Source organism: Leptonychotes weddellii, chromosome 9, assembly GCF_054177405.1.
Source record: "Leptonychotes weddellii isolate Sample4059 chromosome 9, ASM5417740v2, whole genome shotgun sequence".
In the NCBI taxonomy this organism is placed as follows: domain Eukaryota; kingdom Metazoa; phylum Chordata; class Mammalia; order Carnivora; family Phocidae; genus Leptonychotes; species Leptonychotes weddellii.
Genome location: NC_138377.1, coordinates 103039541 through 103062949, shown reverse-complemented (window position 1 = coordinate 103062949; position 23409 = coordinate 103039541). Strand labels below are relative to the sequence as shown.

The window sequence follows — 23409 nt, the reverse complement described above, 5'->3', positions numbered from 1 at the left end:
CAGGGTTCTAGAGGGGAGGGGGGTGGGAGGATGGGTTAGCCTGGTGGTGGGTATTGAGGAGGGCACATTCTGCATGGAGCACTGGGTGTTATGCACAAACAATGAATCATGGAACACTTCATCTAAAACATAGATGTAATGTATGGGGATTAACATAAGAATAAAAATTAAAAAAAAAAGTCAAGAGCAGGGTGGATGCCAAGTTACTAATCTAAATAGATATTAATGTAAGGGTTTTCACATATTGTTTGGAAAACCAGCATTTTTCTCTAAACCTCATCCAGTACTTCAACTTTGAATCTAAAATCCAATGATATCAGTCTATTCCTGAATCAAATAAAGTTTTTCCTTAAATTCTTAAAAATATTATGAGGCATTCCACTCTTTTAAACCTGCCTGGCGGAACAACAAATAAGATATATAGGAGGCACTTTATAGCTTTCCTTATTGCCTTCTATAAAAACTGGGAAAGGGTAGAGGCTGGAAGGGCTTGAACATGTTTTTGTTTCTCTGGATGATGATGAGGGTATGAAAAGTGAGGGATGAGGAAGAAGTGGGGGAATGGAGAGATGAAGGTATTTGGGAAGAAAAGAAGAAGAAAAATTGGGACAAAAAGAGAAGCAGATGAAAGAAGGGAAGAAATAAAAGAATACTCAACTAAAAACAACATGGTATTTTTAGATAGCACTCTTCCATGTATTTTGAATATCACTCTCCAGAGATATGGTATACTGAAAACAATAAATTGTAGTGTAGCTCATTAACATTTAGTTTATTAACATTAATTCAATACTTTACTATATGCCAAGGGCTTATGCTAACTGCTTAAGTTAAAGGGTACGACTCCCTGGGTGTCACAGTTTCACCCAGAATAACACCGAAACAATCTGTAGTAAACTATTATTTTGACTGATATCACTCCTCCATAAAACTATTCCAGCAGATTATCAACCAGAATGACTTCAGAGGAAAGCTGATTTGTAATTACTGATTTGTAGGATGGAATTTGTCATATCAAATAAAGTATGTACAAGCTGTCCCTAAATTTACAGCTGAGAGAACACAGCAGCCCAGAAGCCAGGACCTAAAGAGATTCCTGTACAAAAAATTACCAAGTGTTGAAGGGCTCCATGCCGTTGTTGTGTCAGATAGAGACAGAGTCTGTGTTATTAAAGTGGCCAATGATAATGCTCTAGAGCATGCTTTGAGACCTCGTTTCTTATCTACTTTTGCCCTTCCAACAGACCAAGGGAGCAAACTTGGACTTCCAAAAAATAAGAGTATCATGTTACTATAACACCTACCAGGTGGTTCAATTCAATCATTTACCTTTGCTGGTGAGTTTCATAGCCAGCAGCAATGCCAATACAGGACTCATTGTTAGCCTAGAAAGGGAACTTGCTCTGTTATGAAGAATTGAGACAAATTGTGGGAGTTTCTTAATCTGGCAGTGGTTTTGATGTATACCCTTTCTCTTTATAACAGACACAATATCAATCCGGCAATCTTTAGACCACAATACTTGTATCCATGTACTCAAAAAAGGGCCTCTTTTCCCACCTGACACTAAAGTCTACAGATATAATTTATGGACAGATTGTTATCTTTTTTGTGTGTAGGGTCTTTTCTTAATTTAGTGAGATCTAGGGATACCACAGAAATGGTTCAGTACATCACAGCTCCCATGGAATTAGTTCAGTCACAAATATACATGAGATTCTATTCAGTGGGTCAGAATTAAAATGGTACATATTATATAATATGCCCAGGCCTGCAGAATGAAGCAGACCCTTTTTATTGTGAATAACAATGAGGACATATTTTTCTTTATATTGTTTTATTTCTTTGCATTGAGTGTGAGGAAGATAAAATGGCTTAGTAAAAGTAACAAAATCAGTACAATCACTAACTTTTCTATGTATATATTATTTTGTAATATAAATGAATATTACTAAATGACTTGATTCTTCTCAGAGGATGCTGCTCTTTAATGAAAATGATAGTTAACGTCTTTTTTCTCTGCCCTGCTTTCTATAACCAAACGGTATTTTAATGTGTGTTCTTTTTAAAAATGATTCATTATTGAATTCTGTTTCCAATATTGGTATGTCTGTAAACATGGTGGTACCAGCCATTTTTTTCATACATGAGTATAAATAAAATAGTATTTTTTAAAGTATAGCTTGAGCACTAAAAATAAGTAAATTAATTAAAATAAAGTATGTACAGATATCACTGAAACACTATTCAAAAAATGAAAGCACCATATAAAGAACTAGCTCACTTTTTAAAATGAGTGTGTTTAGAGATTCATGAAACTCAGAGATAGCATACAATGAAGAGTTAGGCTCACTTGATGATATTTATCTGTGCTTCCCTGGTGCCTGGACTAATGCATAGTGTACAAGCAGGTGCTGGAAAAATGCTTTAAAAAGATAAAAAGTTTGAGAATTCCATTATATATATGTAAGATTTTATTTATTTATTTATTTGAGAGAGCAAGCACGAGTGGGGGGTGGGGGAGAGGGGCAGTGGGAGAGGGATAAACACTCCCCATTGAGCAGGGAGCCCCACATGGGGCTCGATCCCAGGACTGTGGGATCATGACCTTAGCCAAAGGCAGACGCTTAACCGACTGAGCCACTCAGACACCCCTGGAATTCCATTATATTTAAATAAAATTTTGTCAAACAGTAAATTTAAGAAAATCTGAAATGTAATACCTTTTATCAAAATAATGTCTTTTATGAAAGCATCCATTTAAAAAAATTAAACATAAGACAATGACAACTTTTAAAACCTGATAGATTATTTTAGTGCATTTTACAAAAGATTCAACTCTGCCAAGGTCCCTTTCTACAGGTGTAGGATACATTTCTATTTTTATCTACTACAGTCTATGTATTACATTGTTTAAAGTGACAGATGAGAAAAATAAAGCTAATGAAATACTGTGAAACAGACACCATGCCAAAGAGAAAAGGCCATCTTCTGATAGGATGATAGCCGACCATCTGTCCCCTGCCACGCAGTGACAATTACAAATACTCCTTCAGTTTTCTGGTAGGTGGAGATGATAAATGAGGTAAAGTCTTCTTTTGCAGATTCTGATGTTCCTTTCTGATCTGATCTGAGGTTTAACAGATGACTCAAAGAAAAGCACAGAGTTCAACAAGCTTATTAATTTATCATGCTGTGAAGATGGAGAAAGGTCTGAGCTCAATAGTGTAAAAGGAAATGGTTCAGTTATACTGAACCAAGTCTCGTAATGAAATCTATTTTCTGAGAATTCTCAGATTTCAAATACAGCATGTTAGACTGCAATTAGGCTTCATCCTTAGAAATCATTTCAATAATATCCCAGTAATGATATTAGACAAATAACATCACCCTTTCAAAATCAAAGTAAAAAGAATGCTCAGAGATGGAGCCAGAACTCCTCAGTTGTGAGTGGCTTTCACAGCCCTAGGTGACAAGAGCTGGAGAGAGACAGCAGCTTCACATCAAACTCAACAGCACCAGAACAAAGATTCTCCGTAAGTCTATTTAACTTTTAAGTGTTTAAGAAAAGAATATATGCAAAAATATAAATATGTTAAAAGAAAAAGATATACTACTCTAATACTAGACAAAAGAAACCTGGCATGGCTAATTCATATTTAGACAAGGTATCAAAAATACTACTAGGAATAAATACTCCTTCAGAATAAAGAAGGTCATTTCATAATAAAGGGATCAGTTAATCAAGGGGACATAATAACCATTTGCATTTATGCCCCTAATAACACAACTTAAAACTAAATAAAGGCAAAAACTGATTGCACTGCCAAGAAAAACAGAAAAATTCACAATTAAAAGATTTCAATATCCCTTTCTCAAAAATTGATAAAACAAAAGTACACAAAAATCAGCAGGGATCTAGTAGATGAGGAAACTTTCTGAGGTGGCAGATATGTTCACTGTTTTGATCATGGTGATAGTTTCATGGGTATGAATATGCCAAAAGTTATTAAATTGTAAACTTAAAAATAAGTGTAGTTTAATGTACGACAGGCCTCAAAGATGTTTAAAAACAGCAACAAATTTCCAATCCATATGAATCTAGGCAATGTAATATTCAGTAGAAAAGAGTTAAGGCCAAAAGATTACATATAGCAGGGTACTTTTTAACAGAGCAGGAAACAGCTAAAATAAAATTATGCTTTTTAGGAATAGACCTAGGTGCAAAAATAAAACTATGATGGGGACAAGAGCAAAAGGGAGAAGAAGGGAGAGGAAGGATAATAAAGGGACACATCAGGCAGCATTATGCAAAACTAGGTTTGCCAAATTAATACCATACAAAAATAATATTCAAGGCAGAGGCATGAAATAGGAAAGAGATGTTTCATATTCTTACAAGGTAAAATTCATCAGATAAAAATTATGTAAATAGTTATAATCCTGATGATAAAACACAGTGATATACAAAGATTTTTAAAACACAAGGAGACATACATAAATAATAATAGGATATGAACAGTCCTTCCATTTTTGAGAAAAGGATACTAGTGAGGACAAAAAATAGGTTTAAAAAAGTGAGGATATTTGCATAACAACAAGCAAATCTGATCTAATATATATACCCAAAGAGAGAGAAAACGTATTTTTTAAATTTTACAATGTATTAAGCTATAAAGAAAATCAATAAACTCTCCAAAGTAGAACCTAGATAAACCATAATTTCTGATCATAATGCAATAAAAGTTGAAACTGAAAACACAGAATACCACTCATTTTAGCATCACATATTTTAAAACTGAAGCAATGCCCAGAAGATTAGCTTGATCCCTACATAAGATCGCAGTCAAATCCATGAATCACTTCACACTTTTAAACACACATATACACTCATCCTCATAAAACAAAAGGTACTGCTACGCCTCTAACATGGGGTGAGAACCCCATGTTGGGCTCTGTGCTCAGCTGGGAGTCTGCTTGAGATTCTCTCTCCCTCTGCTTGTGTGCTGTCTCTAAAATAAAATTAAAAAAAATATTTTTTTAAAAACCCTGAAATTTGAAATACTTTTAAAACCCATTAATTTAGAAACAAAATAAGCCTACTAAGAAATGTTTAAGACTTAAATGAAGAAAATGAACGGTTCACTGAACACATAAATGTAAGACATAAGTAGACAAACATGTTGCTGGATGAAAAGAAAAAATATTTAAAAGATGTCTACTCTTGCCAATTTAATCTTGACATAATTTCACTGCAATCTCAAAATCAAAAAAGAATTTTTCTTAGTTTAGCAAGTTAATTGCAAAGGTTATGTACAAAGTGAAAATGCAGAGGAACAGCCAAGATAATTTTGAAAAATAATAAAGAACACATTTACCCTATGAGGAATAGAAGCAAGAAGACAGCAAATAGTATCTACTCAATTTTTAGAGAAAATAATTATTATGCTACAAATCTACACCCAGTGAAAATATCTTTCACAAACAAAAATACTACGAACAAACAAAAACATAATTTCCTACCAGGAGATTCTCACTAACCTGAGTAGTAGGCACACAGATAGTTGTTTTATTATTATTCTACAAATAACAGGAAAAAAAGGGAGAATCCAGTATTTATTTTTTTTTTTATATTTCCTTTGTTTTAAGATTTTATTTATCTATTTGAGAGAGAGAGCACAAGCGGGGAGAAAGAGAAGCAGGCTGCCCATGGAGTGGGGAGCCTGATGTGGAGATCGATCCCAGGACCCTGGGATCATGACCTGAGCTGAAGGCAGCCGCTAAACTGACTAAGCCACCCAGTCGCCCCGGAAAATTCAGTATTTGGATTAATGGCATCAAAGGATACTGCAATAAATTTAAAAGAATGATGAATTAATTGAATTAATTTTAACTGGCCAAAATATCCAAGTTCCCTATGATGGCCTTTTATGGTGCAGACATGTTATCTAATTTAACCACGAACAAAAATCAATGGACAGAACACAGATTTTTTCAACATGGGCACATACATAATTACCACTGTTGTATTTCTTTTATTTTTTAAAAATGTTTTTGCTTTTGTCAAAGTTACCAGCAAACATATTTTACATAGTCAATGGTTCAGAGAAAGAAGTTCCCCACTGCTCTCCCCATTCCTTTCCCACATCCAGGTGCAATGGTTTTAGGGGATTGCTTTATCTTTCTTCTCTATATTCCTGAATATATATTGTATTGCTACTTCTTCATTTTTCAGTTTTAAGATTATCTATTGACTTCTCACCACAGAACATACAGATTTAGCTCTATTCCCTAAAACTGGCCCCACCACTCACACTTTATATACTTTGTATCCCTTCCATCTTTCCAAGTATGGAGGGACCAGAAAAGAAGTGTTACCATTTAACTACTAGGTGGCAGGAATGTGGGGTTTACTACACTCCTTTCTGATGCTGAAATACTTTGTATCTAAAAAAAAAAAAAAATTTTGAGAGGGAGGACCAAATTTTGGGATTGTGAAAATCACAACTTTGTGATTTTTCTGATACAACAGATGTGCCTACTCTAACGATTGCAAGCAAAGTCAAATTGACAAAATAATTATTACTAAAGCTCAATTAACTCTCATCAAAGATCTGATCTTCTATAAATATTTACTTTGGAACTAATATACTGGCCATTGAATTCCAGATAAAGAACCTAATAAGGTGTGAATTAAAATAAAAGCTTTTTTTTTTTTTTTAAATTTATTTATTTATTTGACAGAGAGAGAGAGAACAAGCAGGAGGAATGGGACTCTGGGATCATGACCTGAGCTGAAGGCAGATATTTAACCGACTGAGCCACCCATGTGCCCCAAAATAAAAGCATTTATAATCAATTATTTAGTAAGGAAAATAAGAGTTATATAAATTAGTCAGGTAAAATGCTGAATTTGTCAACTATACTTGTCAGAGCAAGAATATTCCTGCTTATAAACTCCTATTTTTTTTAAAGATTGTTTATTTATTTATTTATTTATGTATTTGAGAGAGAGAACATGAGTGAGCGAGTGGGAGGAGGGCAGAAAGGGAGGGAGAAGGACAAGCTGACTCCACGCTGAGCACAGAGCCCTGCATGAGGCTTGATCTCACGACCCTGAGATCACAGCCTGAGCCAAAATGAAGAGTCAGACGCTCAAACAACTGAGCCACCCAGGCACCCTTGTTCCTGCTATAAGCTTCTATTAATAAATCCTTCATTCCCTTTATTCTTCCAACATGAAATTGTCATATTATGGATTTCAAGATTAGGTATGCATAAAAGTTCCATATAAAGAAGTACATATCACAAAACTTTAAGAGAATATTCAAGTAGAAGCAGTTTTAGTTGTATAAATTTATCTCACTGCAACCCTTTCTGATCCTCTATCAACCAACTGAAAGAGAGCAGCTGCAAAAGTCATCACAACTGCTTTGGTCTTTGAATGTTGCCCATGGCCACAAGTCTGCAACTCCTCACAAATGACACACAAGAGCCAGATGAGAATGCATTGGTGTGTAATCTGTAGATGCATACAAGTAGTCACTGTTGTAGTCATTCCCAGCTACCATGATCTTGAATAAGAGTTTAAGGAGTTTAAGGGTTTATGTCTTTTCAAAAGCAATAGTGTTTAGGTATTTAATTAACTGTGTAAAGGCAATGGGTATCAGCTACAAAAAACAGCCAAAACATGTTATTAACTTTAACACTTAAATTATCAGCTTGGAATACTCCATTCTAATTCCCAAACAGATGCAAAGAGGAAAAAATAGTCTTAATTATTGTGAGCAAACTGTAAAATTTGATAACCACAATAATGCAAACAAAAACCCAGCATGTATTACAGTAATAGTCCAAGGACTCTTGCAGAGAAATAGGGTTGAAATGGCTTTTCATATCTGTAGAGTTTAATTGTATTATGAGAGCTGTCTAGGAGTCACAAAATAGTTTTATCAAATACTAAAGAGCTTAAGTTTCTAAACTGCAGATCTTTGTTACCTATTTGAAATTTCACTTTAAAATAAAGCAACTGTTTGAAAGAAAAGATTCATGGAAGAGAACATTATATAGTTGTAATTTACCAAACCAATGACACAGAATCTGAAAAAACTTTAAGAAAACTACAGTTCTTTAGGCTTCTTGTTCTAAATCACTGATTAATGATCAATATCTTCCAAACTGAATGTTTATTAAAAGAAAACCAATACAGAAAAGAGACTGTGATTATTAACAGTAAAAGTGCAATGGTCATATTACATCAGAAAAAGTAGGAAAAACAGGTATTAATGGAGTAATATTTCAAAATTATGACTGTAATTATCTACTTTACCTTTCTTAGCATATGGCATTTGTCCAATACAACTCAGGTACAAGGGGGTTAGAATTTATTCTAAAATAAATACAAGAAAAATACACTCTATAATAATCCAGTTTAGATATGTAAAACAGATAATAGTAGCAAGACAATAGGTTTATAAACCAAGCTAAAAGCCTGAGATTTATAAGTTTATCTATCTTGTCCTTTTGCATGTCAATAATGAAGACTGGAGGATTCAAACTGTAGTATTTACTCCACAGTATGTAGAATTCCTTTTTCCAACCTTAAGGCTTAGTTGCCTGGTTGGAATTAGGAGGAGTGGTTAAAGTAAATTTTATTTCTTGCCAGCCAAAAAAATTTGGAGATAAAAGGAGAAATAAATTTTTTAAATGTGTATCCTAAGGGGGACAGTGTGTTAGCTAAGTGAGAGTAATGCCAAAAGTGTAATTTTGATTCTCAAAAGAAATGATCTCTCCACCTGTCCCTGACACCAAATAGGTCCATTAATATGGCCATGCTATGCAATCAGGAAGAGACCTTGTGTTTTAGCTCTCCCAAAATGTCCTTAATTCTTATGTGGTATGAACCCTGTGGTAGAAGCCAAAAGGCCTGCCAGGGCCAGAATGAAGGTTATGGCAAAGACTCAGAGATACGTAGGCAGAGAAGACTGAGGGGTGACCTGGTCAGGAAGAGGTAAATAAATGTCTGATGCTCCACTGGAACACTAAGTGGAAAGAACAGATCAAGAGTTCACCAGCCACTTTTCAGGACTGATGGCCCAGAGAAGACTAAGTGAACAGGTAGAAAAGGGCCTCAAACTGGAAACCAGAAAAGACAAAAGACGTAGAAAGACCTCAACTTTTCCTCGTAATATGGGGTCCTATAAGCCATACTCTTCCTTTAATCCACACAGGTATAAGCAAGTGGATGGGGACCGAGGATTGTTATTCAAAAGAGGTTAGGTACAAACCAGAGAAACTGTTTAAATTATTGGGTCAAACTAAAGTTTAAAACAAATTGGTTACCTAGTTAAAAATCTTTCTTTAAATCAATGAAGAGGACTAACTCAGCTATGGATAAATAGCCAAATATTCTCTGCATGTCCCTAGTTACAATGTGAGTGAATTTACCACAAGAATTCCAAAAGTTAGAAGAAATATATGTTAACAATCAGCTATATATGTGTGTGTTATACACTGAATATATACACGTTCTCTCTCACACAATTCTCTCTCGCACATTCTCTCTCTCACACACACACACACACAAACACACACACACACACACACCATAAAATTTTTCCCATCCTATTAAAGAGAAAATTTAGGCAATGGAAGCTATATCCTATAAGAAAGGGTAAGACATTTTTAGATAATTTCCCAATCTAACTTAAAGTGTACCCAACTGAGGTACTGGGGAGAAAAAAAAGAGTAATTCTAAATGAGTTCTAGTTTGTTCATCTGACTTGATTTTCTGTTGAAAAGTAGACAAAATGCTTTCCTAACATGATTATAAAAAAGAGAGCAAATACTTTTGCTTCTACATAGGTAAGCAAGGTAAGGAAACGAATCAATTAGGAATTATCTATTGTTTCCTGGACTGTCCTCAATTCTGGGAGACATCTAGGAGATTTCTTTCACCTCAACACCAGCACCCTCTGGCGAAAGAAATCAGCTTACATTTCATTGAATACAGTAACGTCTTTACAGTTTTGCTAATTTAAAATATCATTTTTTCTTTCAGTCACCTAATGTGCATAATTTTTCCACACTGAAATACTAATTTGGGATTTATAAAATCACATTTGCTTGTAAACATCCAATAAATTATAGTTAACATCCTTCATGAAACTCCTTTTTATAATCCATGCAGCAAATGAAAATAAACTTTATTTAAGCACACAGGTTAACAAACAGAGCTTGTATACTTTATATGCTTTCAAAGCCAAGGAATCCTACAAAGAGAAATATATGGATTAAAAAAAAAAAAAACTTTTCAACTTCATTCTCTGTATATAATTGTACTTCATTCAATGTCCACAAAAATCACTATTAGCTTCTTTAGATATCAGTGTGAAAACAGGATGACACAGAAATCAGAGTTTTAGTTAAAACTTATATTTTATTATTTCTTTAGCAATGTATAAAAATTAAATTTTGGAATGTATTTAAACTAGCACCCATTTGTTGTGACTTTCAAAAATTAGCTACTTTTATCATGTGGATTCTAAGATGAAGAGAAAAAAAAATAAAACATAAAACAGCTCTTTTTGTAAAGTCTCAAAAAACAAGAAAAAATCCCTTGTAAAATTACAATAAAAACACGAAACAATATACCTTTCTTGTTGGGCAGCTACCTATTATGTTTAACAGGCTTAAAACAAAATGTGTCAAAGATCAAGAGTAAGTTATCTGATATGTCAAGTGCATAAGGTCAAAGGTACAATTTTATTAGGTCAGAGGTGGTATAAATAAAATCTTACATGTCAAAGAAGAAGGGTCACAGACAAGGTGTATATAACATAAAAACATCACAGATGACAAGTAATAACTTTAAGTAGAACAAGTATGTTTACTATACAGATACCTCCACTGATTAAAAATGAAACTTCCATAGGGGTAAATATAAAATTGCTTTACTATATCACATAATTCATGCTATATTGCATGCTTGTTTTCAGGAAGAAAGGGCTATAACCAAGAATAACTACATGAATTAAGTGAGAACCTTAAGAAAATTTAATTCCTTTGAGCTGAAATAGTACACAAAATGAACACATCAACCAAATCTCAAATCACAACAGCTAAACATCAGGCTATGCTATAATAGCTACAAAAGTTGGATAATACTGCATATTTTTCTTCCAAATTGCATGAACTAAATATTCTTTCCTTCTCAACTTTTCTCACTGAAGTAAAACACATAAAATTTAGATTTCAATTTACATAATAGCAATACTCCAGAAAATGTTTAAACAATTTGTTATAAATTAAATAATGTGGTTTTTTAATTAAGAGAATTTAATTATAAATAATTTTTATAAATGGAATAATTAAATTCTAACTAATGAAAGCAATTTAAGATTTTTTCAAAGTGGCATACACATACACATGACTCTAGTTCTAAACAGCAAACTTAAATAATGAATGGGGATAATTATATGAATGATTCAAGTAAAAAAAAATCCTTACTATTCACTCTTAAAATACCAATACAATTTGAGTAAAGGACAAAAATTTATTTGAGGTAAACTAAATAGATGATTAATTACATGTTTTATTAGTGATACCTAAAGCCATTCTTATAACCTTTCAGTTCAACTCAGCTCAATGAGCTTTTACTAAATACCTTACTATGTGTCAAGCATGTCAAACAATGGATATACAGGAATTAAACATTAGGAGACTTCCAATTCCAGCCACAGTGAACTGGCTTATACTGGACTATCTTCCAACTCAAAACGTTGCACAAAATATATAAAACATCAATTTGAAGGCAATTAAAGAACAGCCAACAGAGCCAGGACTTGTGAGACCATGATCCCTAGAAGAGAGGAAGCACATGAGATGAGCTCCACATTCACTCTGGATTTTTCCTTAAGGGCTTATGCCTATTTTTGGCACTGGAGAACAGTGCAAGCTGAAAGTAGCAGCCTTACTGAGCTGAAGAGACAGAACTTGGTTTCGAGCTGCCAAAGTGATTAGAACTTGAGGGGGAAAATCCTCAAAAGGAGAAAATCACAGAGAATAACTATGTGCAATTTCCATTCAAGCACTGGTCATGTCCAGAAACTCAGGAGAAAACAGTGGCTTTGGTGCTCCTATTTCACTAAGATTTATTGATTTATTAAGAAGCAACCACAAAATTACCTGTGCTTCCTGACAGCATTCAATCCAGACCAAAGCCCCAAGTCCTTGAACTCTCCCCTCCCCAACCAAATCACCTAGCACAAGCCCAAATCCTGTAAGTTCATTCTAACATCTTATTGAGAAACTCCATAACTCCCCATAGTATGTATTTTCCATTCTTTTAATAAATTAATAAAACCCAATTTTATTCAACTACAGATGTGTTCCTGATGGTCTTTGCCTAGAAAGCACTGACAAAAAGCTACAAAAAAGAATGAACTATAGCTTCATATAAACATTAAACATCAATCTCACAGAGTTAGGGATGGGTGAAAGAAACCAGACACAAAAAGTTCATACTGACTGATAACATTTAAGTAAAGCTCCAGAACAGACAAAACTAACTGATGGTGCTAGAGTCAGAGACTAGTTACCTTTTGCGGACATGTCTGGGACAGAACATGAGAGAGCCTTCTGGGGTACAAGAAATAATCTATATCTTCATGTGAGTGAAACATATGTAAATATTAATCAAACTATATACTTGAGATTTGTGTACTCTTAATATATGTAACACTGGGAAAAAAAAGAGTTAAACACACACATGCATGTATACACAGGTACTACCCTCATAGAACCACAATAACCTTTCCTGGGCATCTTAAGAGATGCTCGACAAACATGAATGTCTCATCTTTGGGTAGCTTTAGAAATTTGCTATTACAAATAGAACCAACAAATTCATAGATTAGCAATGTCATCCATGTCTAGATAACAGCTATATGTAAAATATTTATAAAAATATTCATACAAATCTAAATTCCATTATAAACAATTATAAGTAGATAAATAATGCATTTCTGAAAATTTCTAAATACTGTATTCATACAAAAGTGTCAATTTATATGACATTCATATCGTTAACTATTTTACAAGAAATGTAGAGCATCACTAAACAAATCTTTCCTTTACTATTTTTTTATTTAAATTTAATTAGCCAAAATTAGATAACATAGTATATCATTAGTTTCAGATGCAGTGTTCAACAATTCATCAGTTGCGTGTAACACCCAGTGCTCACCACATCACGTGCCCTCCTTAATGCCCCTCACCCAAGGTACCCCATCCCCCCACCCACCTCCTCTTAAGCAACCCTCAGTTTTTTTCCCATAGCTAAGAGTCTCTCATGCTTTGTCTCCCTCTCTGACTTCTTTCCATCCAGTTTTCCCTCCCTTCCCTTATGATCCTCTGCACTGTTTCTTAGATTCCACATTTGAGTGAAACCAGATGATGATTGTCTTTCTCCGATTGGTTTATTTCACTTAGCATAATACACTCCAGTTCCTTTGATATTAAAATATCAAAATACGATAACATTTTTTTGCACTAAAATTATATAACAGTATTACACTCTTATTCCTATGTTTGTTAAAATGTACACTAAAGTGACACATTTATATATTTTATTAGTTATTAAATGTTATAGTTTTAAATAATCACATATGAACATGCAATTCTTTATAATAAAAGAGAGCATACTAGATTATTCAATAAATATGTGTAAATGAATGAAAGTAAAGCTTACCACTTCTTCATCTGAAAGTTCACGCCCTTGGATGCTGCTATTCTCTCTCACAGCTTGCTGGTGTTTTTTTCCTTTAATGTGGCTAAAAAGATACACCTCTGAAGAGATCTAAAAGCATAAAATCAAAGCAATTGTAATCAACATATAATTATATCTAATTATAAATATTACATATTCAAGCCAGTATGCTATATGCAAGTTGAGATCACTCTAGCCTTTTCATACTAGGCTTAGAAATATTTTCCTTAAAACACAATTCTGATAATCCCCTAGAAGATACTGGGTCAAAAAAACTATGCCTTCGTGGCCAACCTTAACAGGATATCATTTCTTCTGAGTATCAAAGTTCAAGTTTCAGCACTAAAAATACTCTTTTCTTTTTTGGTCCAAGTACCCAAAAATATTGCTTGGGCTAACAATTAAGCAGGTATAGCCATTTCAGCAGCAACTGCTTGCATCAGCACTTTGCACTGCTACTCCTAAATGCCAATACTATTTTTCTAGTACTTACTTTGCATAAAAATCATGACAGAAATCCGTGGTACTCATCACATGCCTTAGTATGAATCTTAAAAGACTGGAGAATATATTTCCATAGTTTAATAAACTTTAGTAATAAATTATATCATCACAATATTAATAATGACAACCTACCAGGACATTGCAGAGGGAACATTGCTTCTTTCTTTCATAAGGGGTCAGTTTGGGGGCATAATCAGTATTTGCATGCCTCCCACTGCTTAACTCAGCAGCTTTTTCTTTTCTTTGTTCAATCTGTTCCATGTGCCTTCGAATGCTTTCATCATGCTGTGAATGAAGTCAAAGTGTGAGAATATAAAAAATTATTCAAATTATACTGAGAACTTGAAAAAATAGTATTTCCATTAAATTTTCTAAAATAAAAGAAGAATGTCTTAATTCAGTGTTAACTTGAACACTAAGCAAGAATTTACATAAAGCCCTTTAATATCTCCTGCATGCACAGTAACGTCTCCTAAAGTGTGCTTCATAGAACTATACCATGGGGGATTGTTAAATGTTTTGTGGAAAAGGTTCTATCATCAAATAAATTTGAAGAACAGTAAATTAAAGCTAAACAGGTTTTTAACATGGAACTATTCTGAGCCTCTGGTATGTTTCTGTGCTCTAAGACTCAATTAAACCTAGCTATACTAAGCAACATATTACACACTTATTTGACTACAACATACTTTGGAGAAGCACATTGGGGAATACACAATGGGAAATGTTGACCCATATGTAAAGACCAAGCTTATCCTGATAGTAGACAAACCTCATCGTGATACAGACCTCTACTCACACTAACTCCACACCACACCATTTCTGGTTGTTCTACACTTCCAGTGACTTCCCCCAAAAACAAACAAAAGAAAAACAACCAAGCTGGAAAAAAACACAATTCCAGACTTCTGACTTCATGCTCATACTTTTTCATACGACTGGAACCTACCTATTCTATCCATTAAACTCATCTCTCTTTCAACTCAGGAGTTATTCTCTAAAATGTTTCCTCTGACTTCTGAAACCCTTCATGTTAGACCAAGTGTCCTCATCTGTACTTCCATAGCACGCCAAGTATACCTCTATCCATATGGAAATTATCAGCATCTGAATCTCACACTAGTTTAAGAGTTTCTTGAAACTTAGGATCATGCCTTACTCATCTCTGTACCCCATAACTACCACAAAGCTCAATAAATTTTTGCTGCATTAAATTTAAATGAATGATAAAAGTTCTAGGACTACACAAATAATAAAATATTGTCCTCTACCTTATGAAATTTACTATCTCCATGAGGAGCCAATGTGTAAATAATTGTTACACAGTGTGACATATACTGCTAGAAACTGTATTACTAATGCTAAAGACTTTCCAGAAAATAGCAGTTAATCATAATTTCCCAAGTTACAATTGCACAACTTACAAGCACTGAAAAGCAAGTGAAACTAATTACACTAATCATCTTCTAGTTTATTTGCAAATAATTAAAAGTATGAATATCAGAAGCCAAATAGTAATGCCTTCAAGTCACTGACAAATTGGTTAGTACAAAAACAAGAAATGTTAAAATTCCTTTAATTATTCTCCACATTGTTTTATCTTATTAAAATAAATTTATTTTTTAAAAAAGATTTATTTATTTATTTATTTATTTATTTAACAGAGAGAGGGAGAGAGAGACAGCGAGAGGGGGAACACAAACAGGCGCCCCTATTTATATATTTTAGACACATAGGGGGCAACTGTGTGGCTCAATCGTTTAGCGTCTGCCTTTGGCTCAGGTCATGACCCCAGGGTCCTGGGATCGAGCCCCGCGTAGGGCTTCCTGCTCTGCGGGAAGCCTGCTTCTTCCTCTCCCACTCCCCCTGCTTGTGTTCCCTCTCTTGCTGTCTCTCTCTGCCAAATAAATAAATAAAATCTTTAAAAAAAAAAATTTAGTTTTTTTGATAGCTGAATTAGAAGTGATCATAACCAAATCATATAAGTCTCATTATCCAAATATTAAGAATTCAAATTAATTAAAATTTTTACACAATTCCATAAATAAAAAATTTAACCTCATGCTCCATTGAAAGCTCTAGAATTCCAAATTAAAATATATAATATCCTTACCTTGAGCTGAATTTTTTTCTGTAGCTCTTCCATTGCTTCTTGTTGAGCAGCTGTGAGTGCGGCCAATCGTTCTTCCCTATCTCTGTAAGAAAGACAGTAAAAATTATAAACTCAACTGCTTGGAGTAACAAATCTCATGAAGTTAAAAAATACAATTGGGATACAGAGGCTTACATATTCTAAAGGGATATTATTTTTTAAATTATTCTTATCTGAGTGCCTAAGTCCCAAATATAATGCTCAATAAATGTTTAAGAAGCGACACAAATTCTTAGTTATAAAAATAGGTTTCTGGACCCATACCAGGTATGGGTTTAAATACTACCTCTAGAGCTCTCATTTATATACGGCATGTGGAAAACATATTTATCTCTGTTGCCTTCCAAAAAACCACTAAAACCACAAGAAATGAATAGAAAAGGCATGGACTCACAAACACAAAAGAAATAGCAAAGGAAACAATCACAAATTATGAGACATACAAAGAAGTATGACCAGGCTTTGAAAAAAGCAGTCAATTGGAACTGTCTCTGAAGAAGGCCATATGCTGTATTTAGTAGGCAAAGACTACAAAACAGCTATTACAAATATGTTCAAAGAATTAAAAGAAAGTATGTCAAACTAAAGAAAAATATTATGGCAATGATTCAACAAATAGGGAACCTCAACACAGAGGTTTTTTCTTAAAAAACTTTCCAATAAAAGGAACCAAGACTCCTTAAACAAATGGCTGATTCTAGGGGTGGAGTAGAGAAAACACAAGATGAGTATGGAGGATCTTGCAGTGCCAGAAGAGCAAGAAAGTGTTCAAAAAATAAAATTATGAAGTATGTTGAAGGGTCACAGGGGCCAAATGAAAGAGCTCCCAATGTCCAAAGTTGGAACACTTTGAGCAACAAAATAAATAATATTGGTTTATAGCACAATGTATAAAATAAATATAAGTCCACACTGACACTTAAAATAGCATTTAATAAATAGGAGAGAACAGACAAATGTCCGTTACAGAAGAATTGCAAATAATTTATGTAGGAATTCTCCTCTCAAGGAGGTAGAGAATAATTCCCCACCTTTTCAGTATTGGCTATGCTTAGTGACTTGCTTCCAAGGAGGATACCATAGAAAAAATTTTAGAGTAACTATACAATGGAGAAATCTGACAAACACTATCTTAGCCAGGGGATCAAGGTTAATAAAATTAGTGATAATTCAAATTGACAGCATGAACCTTTGACGTGTTACAAATGGTAATTCTTAGTTACTTCTGTGTTCTTTCTCCCAGAAAGCTATAACATCAATCTAACCAAGAGAAGAACATCAGACAAGTCCTACCTGAGGGACATTCTACAATCTACCTGACCACTATTCAAAACTGTCAAGGTCATCAAAACCATGGAAAGTTTGAGAAAATGTGACAAATCAGAGATGCCTGAAGAGAAATGAAAATTAAATATCTGAACAAATAAGCCCAAACACTTCCCAAACTTAATTATGTACAGAATTGAATAATCATAAAGAGAACCAACCTAGAGAAATCATAGTCAAACTGATTACAGACAAACAGAAAATTCAGAGAGCAGAAAGGAAAAAACAATTCACCTTATACAAATGAAAACCAATATAATTAATGACTAACTTTTATATCAGAAAAGACAGAAGTCAGAAGATTCAAAATACTGAAAACAAAAAAGAACAAAGCCAGGAACTCTGTATCCAACAAAACTATCATTCAAAATAAGGAAAATATCAAATATACTACAATAACAAAAAATTTTAAAAACCAAAAACAAAATGAAGGCAAAATATTCCCAGATAAGCAAATAGCAAGATAATTCAATGACAGCAAAACTTCCTTACAAGAAATACTGAAAGAAGCCCACGTAGCTAAAAAGCAATTATGCCAAAAAGTAACCTGAATCCACAAAAAAAATGAAGTACACCAGAAATGGTAAATATGTTAATAAATATATTTTCTCTCTTAATCTAATTTCTTTGAAAAATGTGGCACTACATAAAGAGATAATTATAACACTGCATTGTTGAGTTTATTACATATATAGATATACTTTATGTGACAATAATAACATGAGGAAAAGGCTACAGAACTGTAATGGAACAAAGTTGCTCTATTTTACCAAAATTAAGTTAGTTTTAATCAAAAGTAGACTGTCATAAATTAAGACAAATATTGTAATAAAGAGAGGAACCACTAAGCAAAACTAAAATAAGAGTTTTAAAAATCAAGAAAAAGGGGTGCCTGTGGCTCAGTCAGTTAACCATTCAACTACTGATTTTGGCTCAGGTCATGATCTCAGGCTCATGGGATCAAGCCCTTTGTCAGGCTCCCTGCTCAGTGGGGAGGCTGCATCTCTCCCTCTCTCACTGCCCCTCCCCCTGCTTCTGCTCTCTCTCACTCTCAAATAAATAAATAAATATTTAAAAAAATGAAAATTTTAAATGATGCACTAAAAAGTATTAACAAAAAAGGCAGCAGTAAGAGAGAATGAAAAAAACGCTTCAGATGTATAGAAAACAAGTATCAAAGTAGAAGACATAAATGCAATCAGATCAATAATTACGTTCAGTGAGAATGGACTAAACACTTTAATCAAAAGGCAGAAATTAGACTAGATGGAAAAGGAAACCTCAACTATATTTAGTCTATAAGAGACAGTTTAGACAAAAAGACACAAAAGGATGAAAGTAGAAGGGCAGAAAAAGACGTATCATGTAAACAATGACCATGGCAATATTTAAAACAGAAAAAAAAGCTGATGTTAAGGCAAGAAATATTTTTTAAAATGTCAAAGAGAAACATTTCATAATGATGAAAGAATCAATAGCCCAGGAACATATTATATGCCCATAACATTGAGGCACCAAAATACATAAAGCAAAAATTGTCAAAACTGAAAATATAGACAATTCAAAAATATTTGGAAATTTCAATAACCATCTATCAAAAATTAATAAAACAAAACAGAAAATCAGTAAGCATACAGAAGTCTAGACAAAACAATCAACTAACTTAACTGACATTTAAAGAACACTCCATCCAACAACAACATAATACAAATACTTTACAAGAGCATGTAGGACCTTTCTCTAGGATAGTCTACACCCAATGCCGTAAGTCTCAATGAATTTAAAGGGACTAAATTTACACAAAATATATTCTTCAATTAAAAAAGATTTAATTAGAAAACAACAGAAAATTGGAGATATCCCCAAGTATTTGGAAACTAAACAACATGATTCTAAATAACTCATGGATCAAAAAATCATAAAAAATATTAGAAAATATCTTTAATTGGGAAGAGGGAGGAAAGATGGCAGAAGAGTAGGGGGCCCTCATTTCATCTGGTCCCTGGAATTCAGCTAGATGTCTATCAAATCATTCTGAACACCTGTGAATTTAACCTGAGATCTAAGAAAAGAACTGCTGCAATTCTACAAATAGAAAAGTAACCACGTTTTGCAAGGTAGGAGGTGCGGACATATGAATCTGAGGGGGGATATATCAGAAGATAAACCATGGGGGGAAGGAGCCTCCATAAGCCGGCTACTGGTAAGTGATATAGCAGTGCAGCACAAAATTGGAACTTTTAGAAGTCTGCTCCTGTGAAGAAGGTCCCTGCCTGAAAGGTGCTCAGGTGGTAAAGTGGGACAGAAATGTAGGTGGGACAGTGTGGTCTCAGAATCCCCAGGGTCACAGAAAGAACGGGGGTGCCTAAGTGTGGCAGAGCTCCCAAACATTGCAGCAAGGAAGCTGGCTACAATTAGCGAGCCCTGGAAAGGCCTCTCAGCTAGGTGTTGCCATAAACCATGAACCATGGCAAAATCAGGTGACTGCTCTCCAAGCAGGGGCCCAGCAAGCAACAACTGCTGCGAGATTTGGCTCCTTCCCCTTGGAGTAGCAGCACAGGTGTGCACAGGATAGGGCAAACATTCCCTGAGCAGGGGCCCAGCCAGTGGTGGGGTATAATGAGACATCCCCCAACCCCCAGGATTGGTGTGTGTGTGCACTGCAGGAGTATGCGGAGTTTGGTGCACATGAGAGGGACTGACTGCCTTTCCCTGAGGGTGCAGTGAAGAGTGGGGGCTGAAATCATTCAGCTCCAGGGCTGGAGAGCGGGGTGCTGCCATTTTTTTACTTCCATCCTCTAAAGTGGTGTGAAAAGCCTTCAGGGAACAAAAGCCACATAGAGCAACTGAAGCAGCTTACACTGAGCTCAGCCCTCTAGCAAGGGGTGGTGCAACTCTGCCCAGGCAAAGACACCTGAGAATCAGTACAACAGGCCCTCCCCCAGAAGACCAGCAGGATCCTCAGGTGAATACCAAGTTTATAGATCATTCATAACTTAAAAACTCCCGTGCTAGGGGAAAACAGTATAAAAAATCAGAGGTATTTTTTCGCATGAGCCTTTATTCTTTCAGTTTAAAATTTACTTTTTTCTTTCCTTTTTCCTTTTCAACTAGTTTCTTATTTTATCAACTCTTTTAAGTCTTTTTTCAATTTTCATTTTTAGATTTACATTTTATAGATACATTCTTCATTTTTTGTTTCCTTTCACTGTATTCAATTTTATTTATATATATGTATATATATAAGTTTTGCATTCTTCACAATTTTGGGATTTAGTGTCTTATAACAAACCAAAATATACCTAGGACCAAGTGATTCACCCTATTTTGTCCACCTGGGAAATTATATACCCTCTTTTTCACTTTTTTTTTCTTTTTGTTTTCTTTTTTGGCTTGTGACCTCTTTGATTTGTCTAGTGTGTATTTCGCTTGGGTAGTGGTTGATATTTTTCATTTTGTTCTCTCGTTCATCCATTCTTCTCTGGGCAAAATGACTAAAAGGAGGAATTCACAACAAAAGAAAGAACCAGAAGTAACAGTCTCTGCCACAGATCTAATTGATAGAGATATAAGTAAAATGTCAGAGCTGGAATTCAGGATAACGATTATAAAGTTACTAGCTGGGCTTGAGAAAAGCATAAAAGACACTAGGGAATCTCTTAGTGCAGAAATAAAATCTAATCAGGCCGAAATTAAAAATGTTTTAACTGAGATGCAGTCTAAAAGGGATGCTCTAAGAACTAGGGCAAATGCGGCAGAAGAGAGAGTCAGTGACATAGAAGACAAGATGATGGAAAGAAAGGAAGCTGAGGAAAAGAAAGGAAAACAACTACTGGATCATGAGGGGAGACTGAGAAATCAGCAATACCATAAAACGAAACAATATTAGAATTATTGGGGTCCAAGAGGAAGAAGAAAGAGAGAGAGGTACAGAAGGTATATTTGAGCAAATCATAGCTGAGAACTTCCCTAATCTGGGGAGGGAAACAGGCATTCAAGTACAAGAGGCACAGAGAACTCCCCTCAAAATCAACAAAATAGGTCAACACCATGACATATCATAGTGAAACCTGAAAAATACCAAAATAGAGACAGAATTCTGAAAGCAGCTCAGGAAAGAAGATCATTAACCATGGGAGATTATGGACTCCAAGAAACAAACTGAGGGTTTTAGAGGGGAGGGGGTTGGGGGGATGGCTTAGCCCGGTGATGGGTATTAAGGAGGGCATAAACTGCACGGAGCACTGGGTGTTATACAAAAACAATGGATCATAATCACTACATCAAAAACTAATGATGCATTGTATGGTGACTAACATAACATAATAAAAAAAAAAAAAAAGAAGAAGAAGAAGATCATTAACATACAAGGGTAGACACTTAGGCTAGGATCAGACCTGTCCACAGACACCTGGCAGGCCAGAAAGCCATGGCATGATATATCCAACATGGTAAATGGGAAAAATAAGCAGCCAAGAAAACTTTATCCAGAAAGGCTGTCATTCAGATTAGAAGGAGAGATACAGTTTCCAAGATAAACAAAAAGTAAAGGAGTTCATGAACACTAAACTAGCTCTGCAAGAAATATTAAAGGGGACCCTGTGAGTGGGCAAGAGAGACCAAAAATAACAAAGACTAGAAAGGAACAGAGATAATCTACAGGAACAATGACTTTACAAGTAATACAATGGCACTAAATTCATATCCTTAAATAATAACTCTGAATGTAAATGGAGTAAATGTTCCAATCAAAAATCACAGGGTATCAGAATGGATTAAAAAAAAAACGAAGACCCATTGATACACTGCTTACAAGAGATTCATCTGACACCCAAAGACACCTCCAGATTGAAAGTGAGGGGGTGGAGAACAATTTATCAGGCCAAAGGACATCAAAAGAAAGCTAGAGAAGCCACCCTTATATGCCATCCTTGTATCAGAAAAACTAGATTTTAAACCGAAGACTGTGATAAGAGATGAAAAAGGACACTACATCTTAACAAAGGGTTATATCCAAGAAGAAGATCTAACAATTGTAAATATTTATGCCCCTAATTTGGGAGCAGCCAAATATATGAATCAATTAATAACAAACTTAAACTCATTGATAATAATACAATAATATTAGGGGACATTAACACCCCACTCACAGCAATGGACACATCATCTAAGCAGAAGATCAACAAAGAAACAAAGGCTTTAAATGACTCACTGGTCCAGATGGACATAAGAAATATATTCAGAGCATTTCATCCTAAAGCAGAATATACATTCTTTTCTAATGCACATGAAACATTCTCCAGAAAAGATCACATACTGGGTCACAAATCAGGCCTCAACTGTACGAAAAGTTTGAGATCATACCATGAACATTTTCAGACTACAATGACATGAAACTTGGAAGTCAAACACAAGAAAAAAATTGGAAGGACCACAAATACATGGAGGTTAAAGAACATCTTATTAAAGAATAAATGGGTCAACCAGAAAATTAAAGAAGAAATTAAAAAAAATACATGGAAGCCAATGAAAATGAACGTATGACAGTCCAAAAACCATTGGGATACAGCAAAAGCGGTCATGGGAGAGAAGTATATAAGCAATACAGGCCTTCCTCAAAAAGCAAGAAAAGTCTAATACACAACCTAACATTACACCT

General features: G+C 34.5%; 1 protein-coding gene and 1 pseudogene across 9 annotated transcripts in view; one reads left to right on the top strand and one right to left on the bottom strand.

Annotated features, from left to right (window-relative positions):
- Positions 1-1443, top strand: part of LOC102736460 (ragulator complex protein LAMTOR3 pseudogene) — a 5342-nt pseudogene extending 3899 nt beyond the window's left edge.
- Positions 1-23409, bottom strand: part of SCAPER (S-phase cyclin A associated protein in the ER) — a 422618-nt gene that overhangs the window by 254693 nt on the left and 144516 nt on the right. For all 9 annotated transcript variants that reach the window (XM_081829597.1, XM_081829604.1, XM_081829605.1 and 6 more), the window contains 3 exons: positions 16386-16467; positions 14405-14557; positions 13751-13858 (listed from right to left, as the gene is read on the bottom strand). In XM_081829597.1, coding sequence (XP_081685723.1) covers positions 13751-13858; positions 14405-14557; positions 16386-16467 — 343 coding nt within the window. The remainder of the gene's footprint in view (positions 1-13750; positions 13859-14404; positions 14558-16385; positions 16468-23409) is intronic.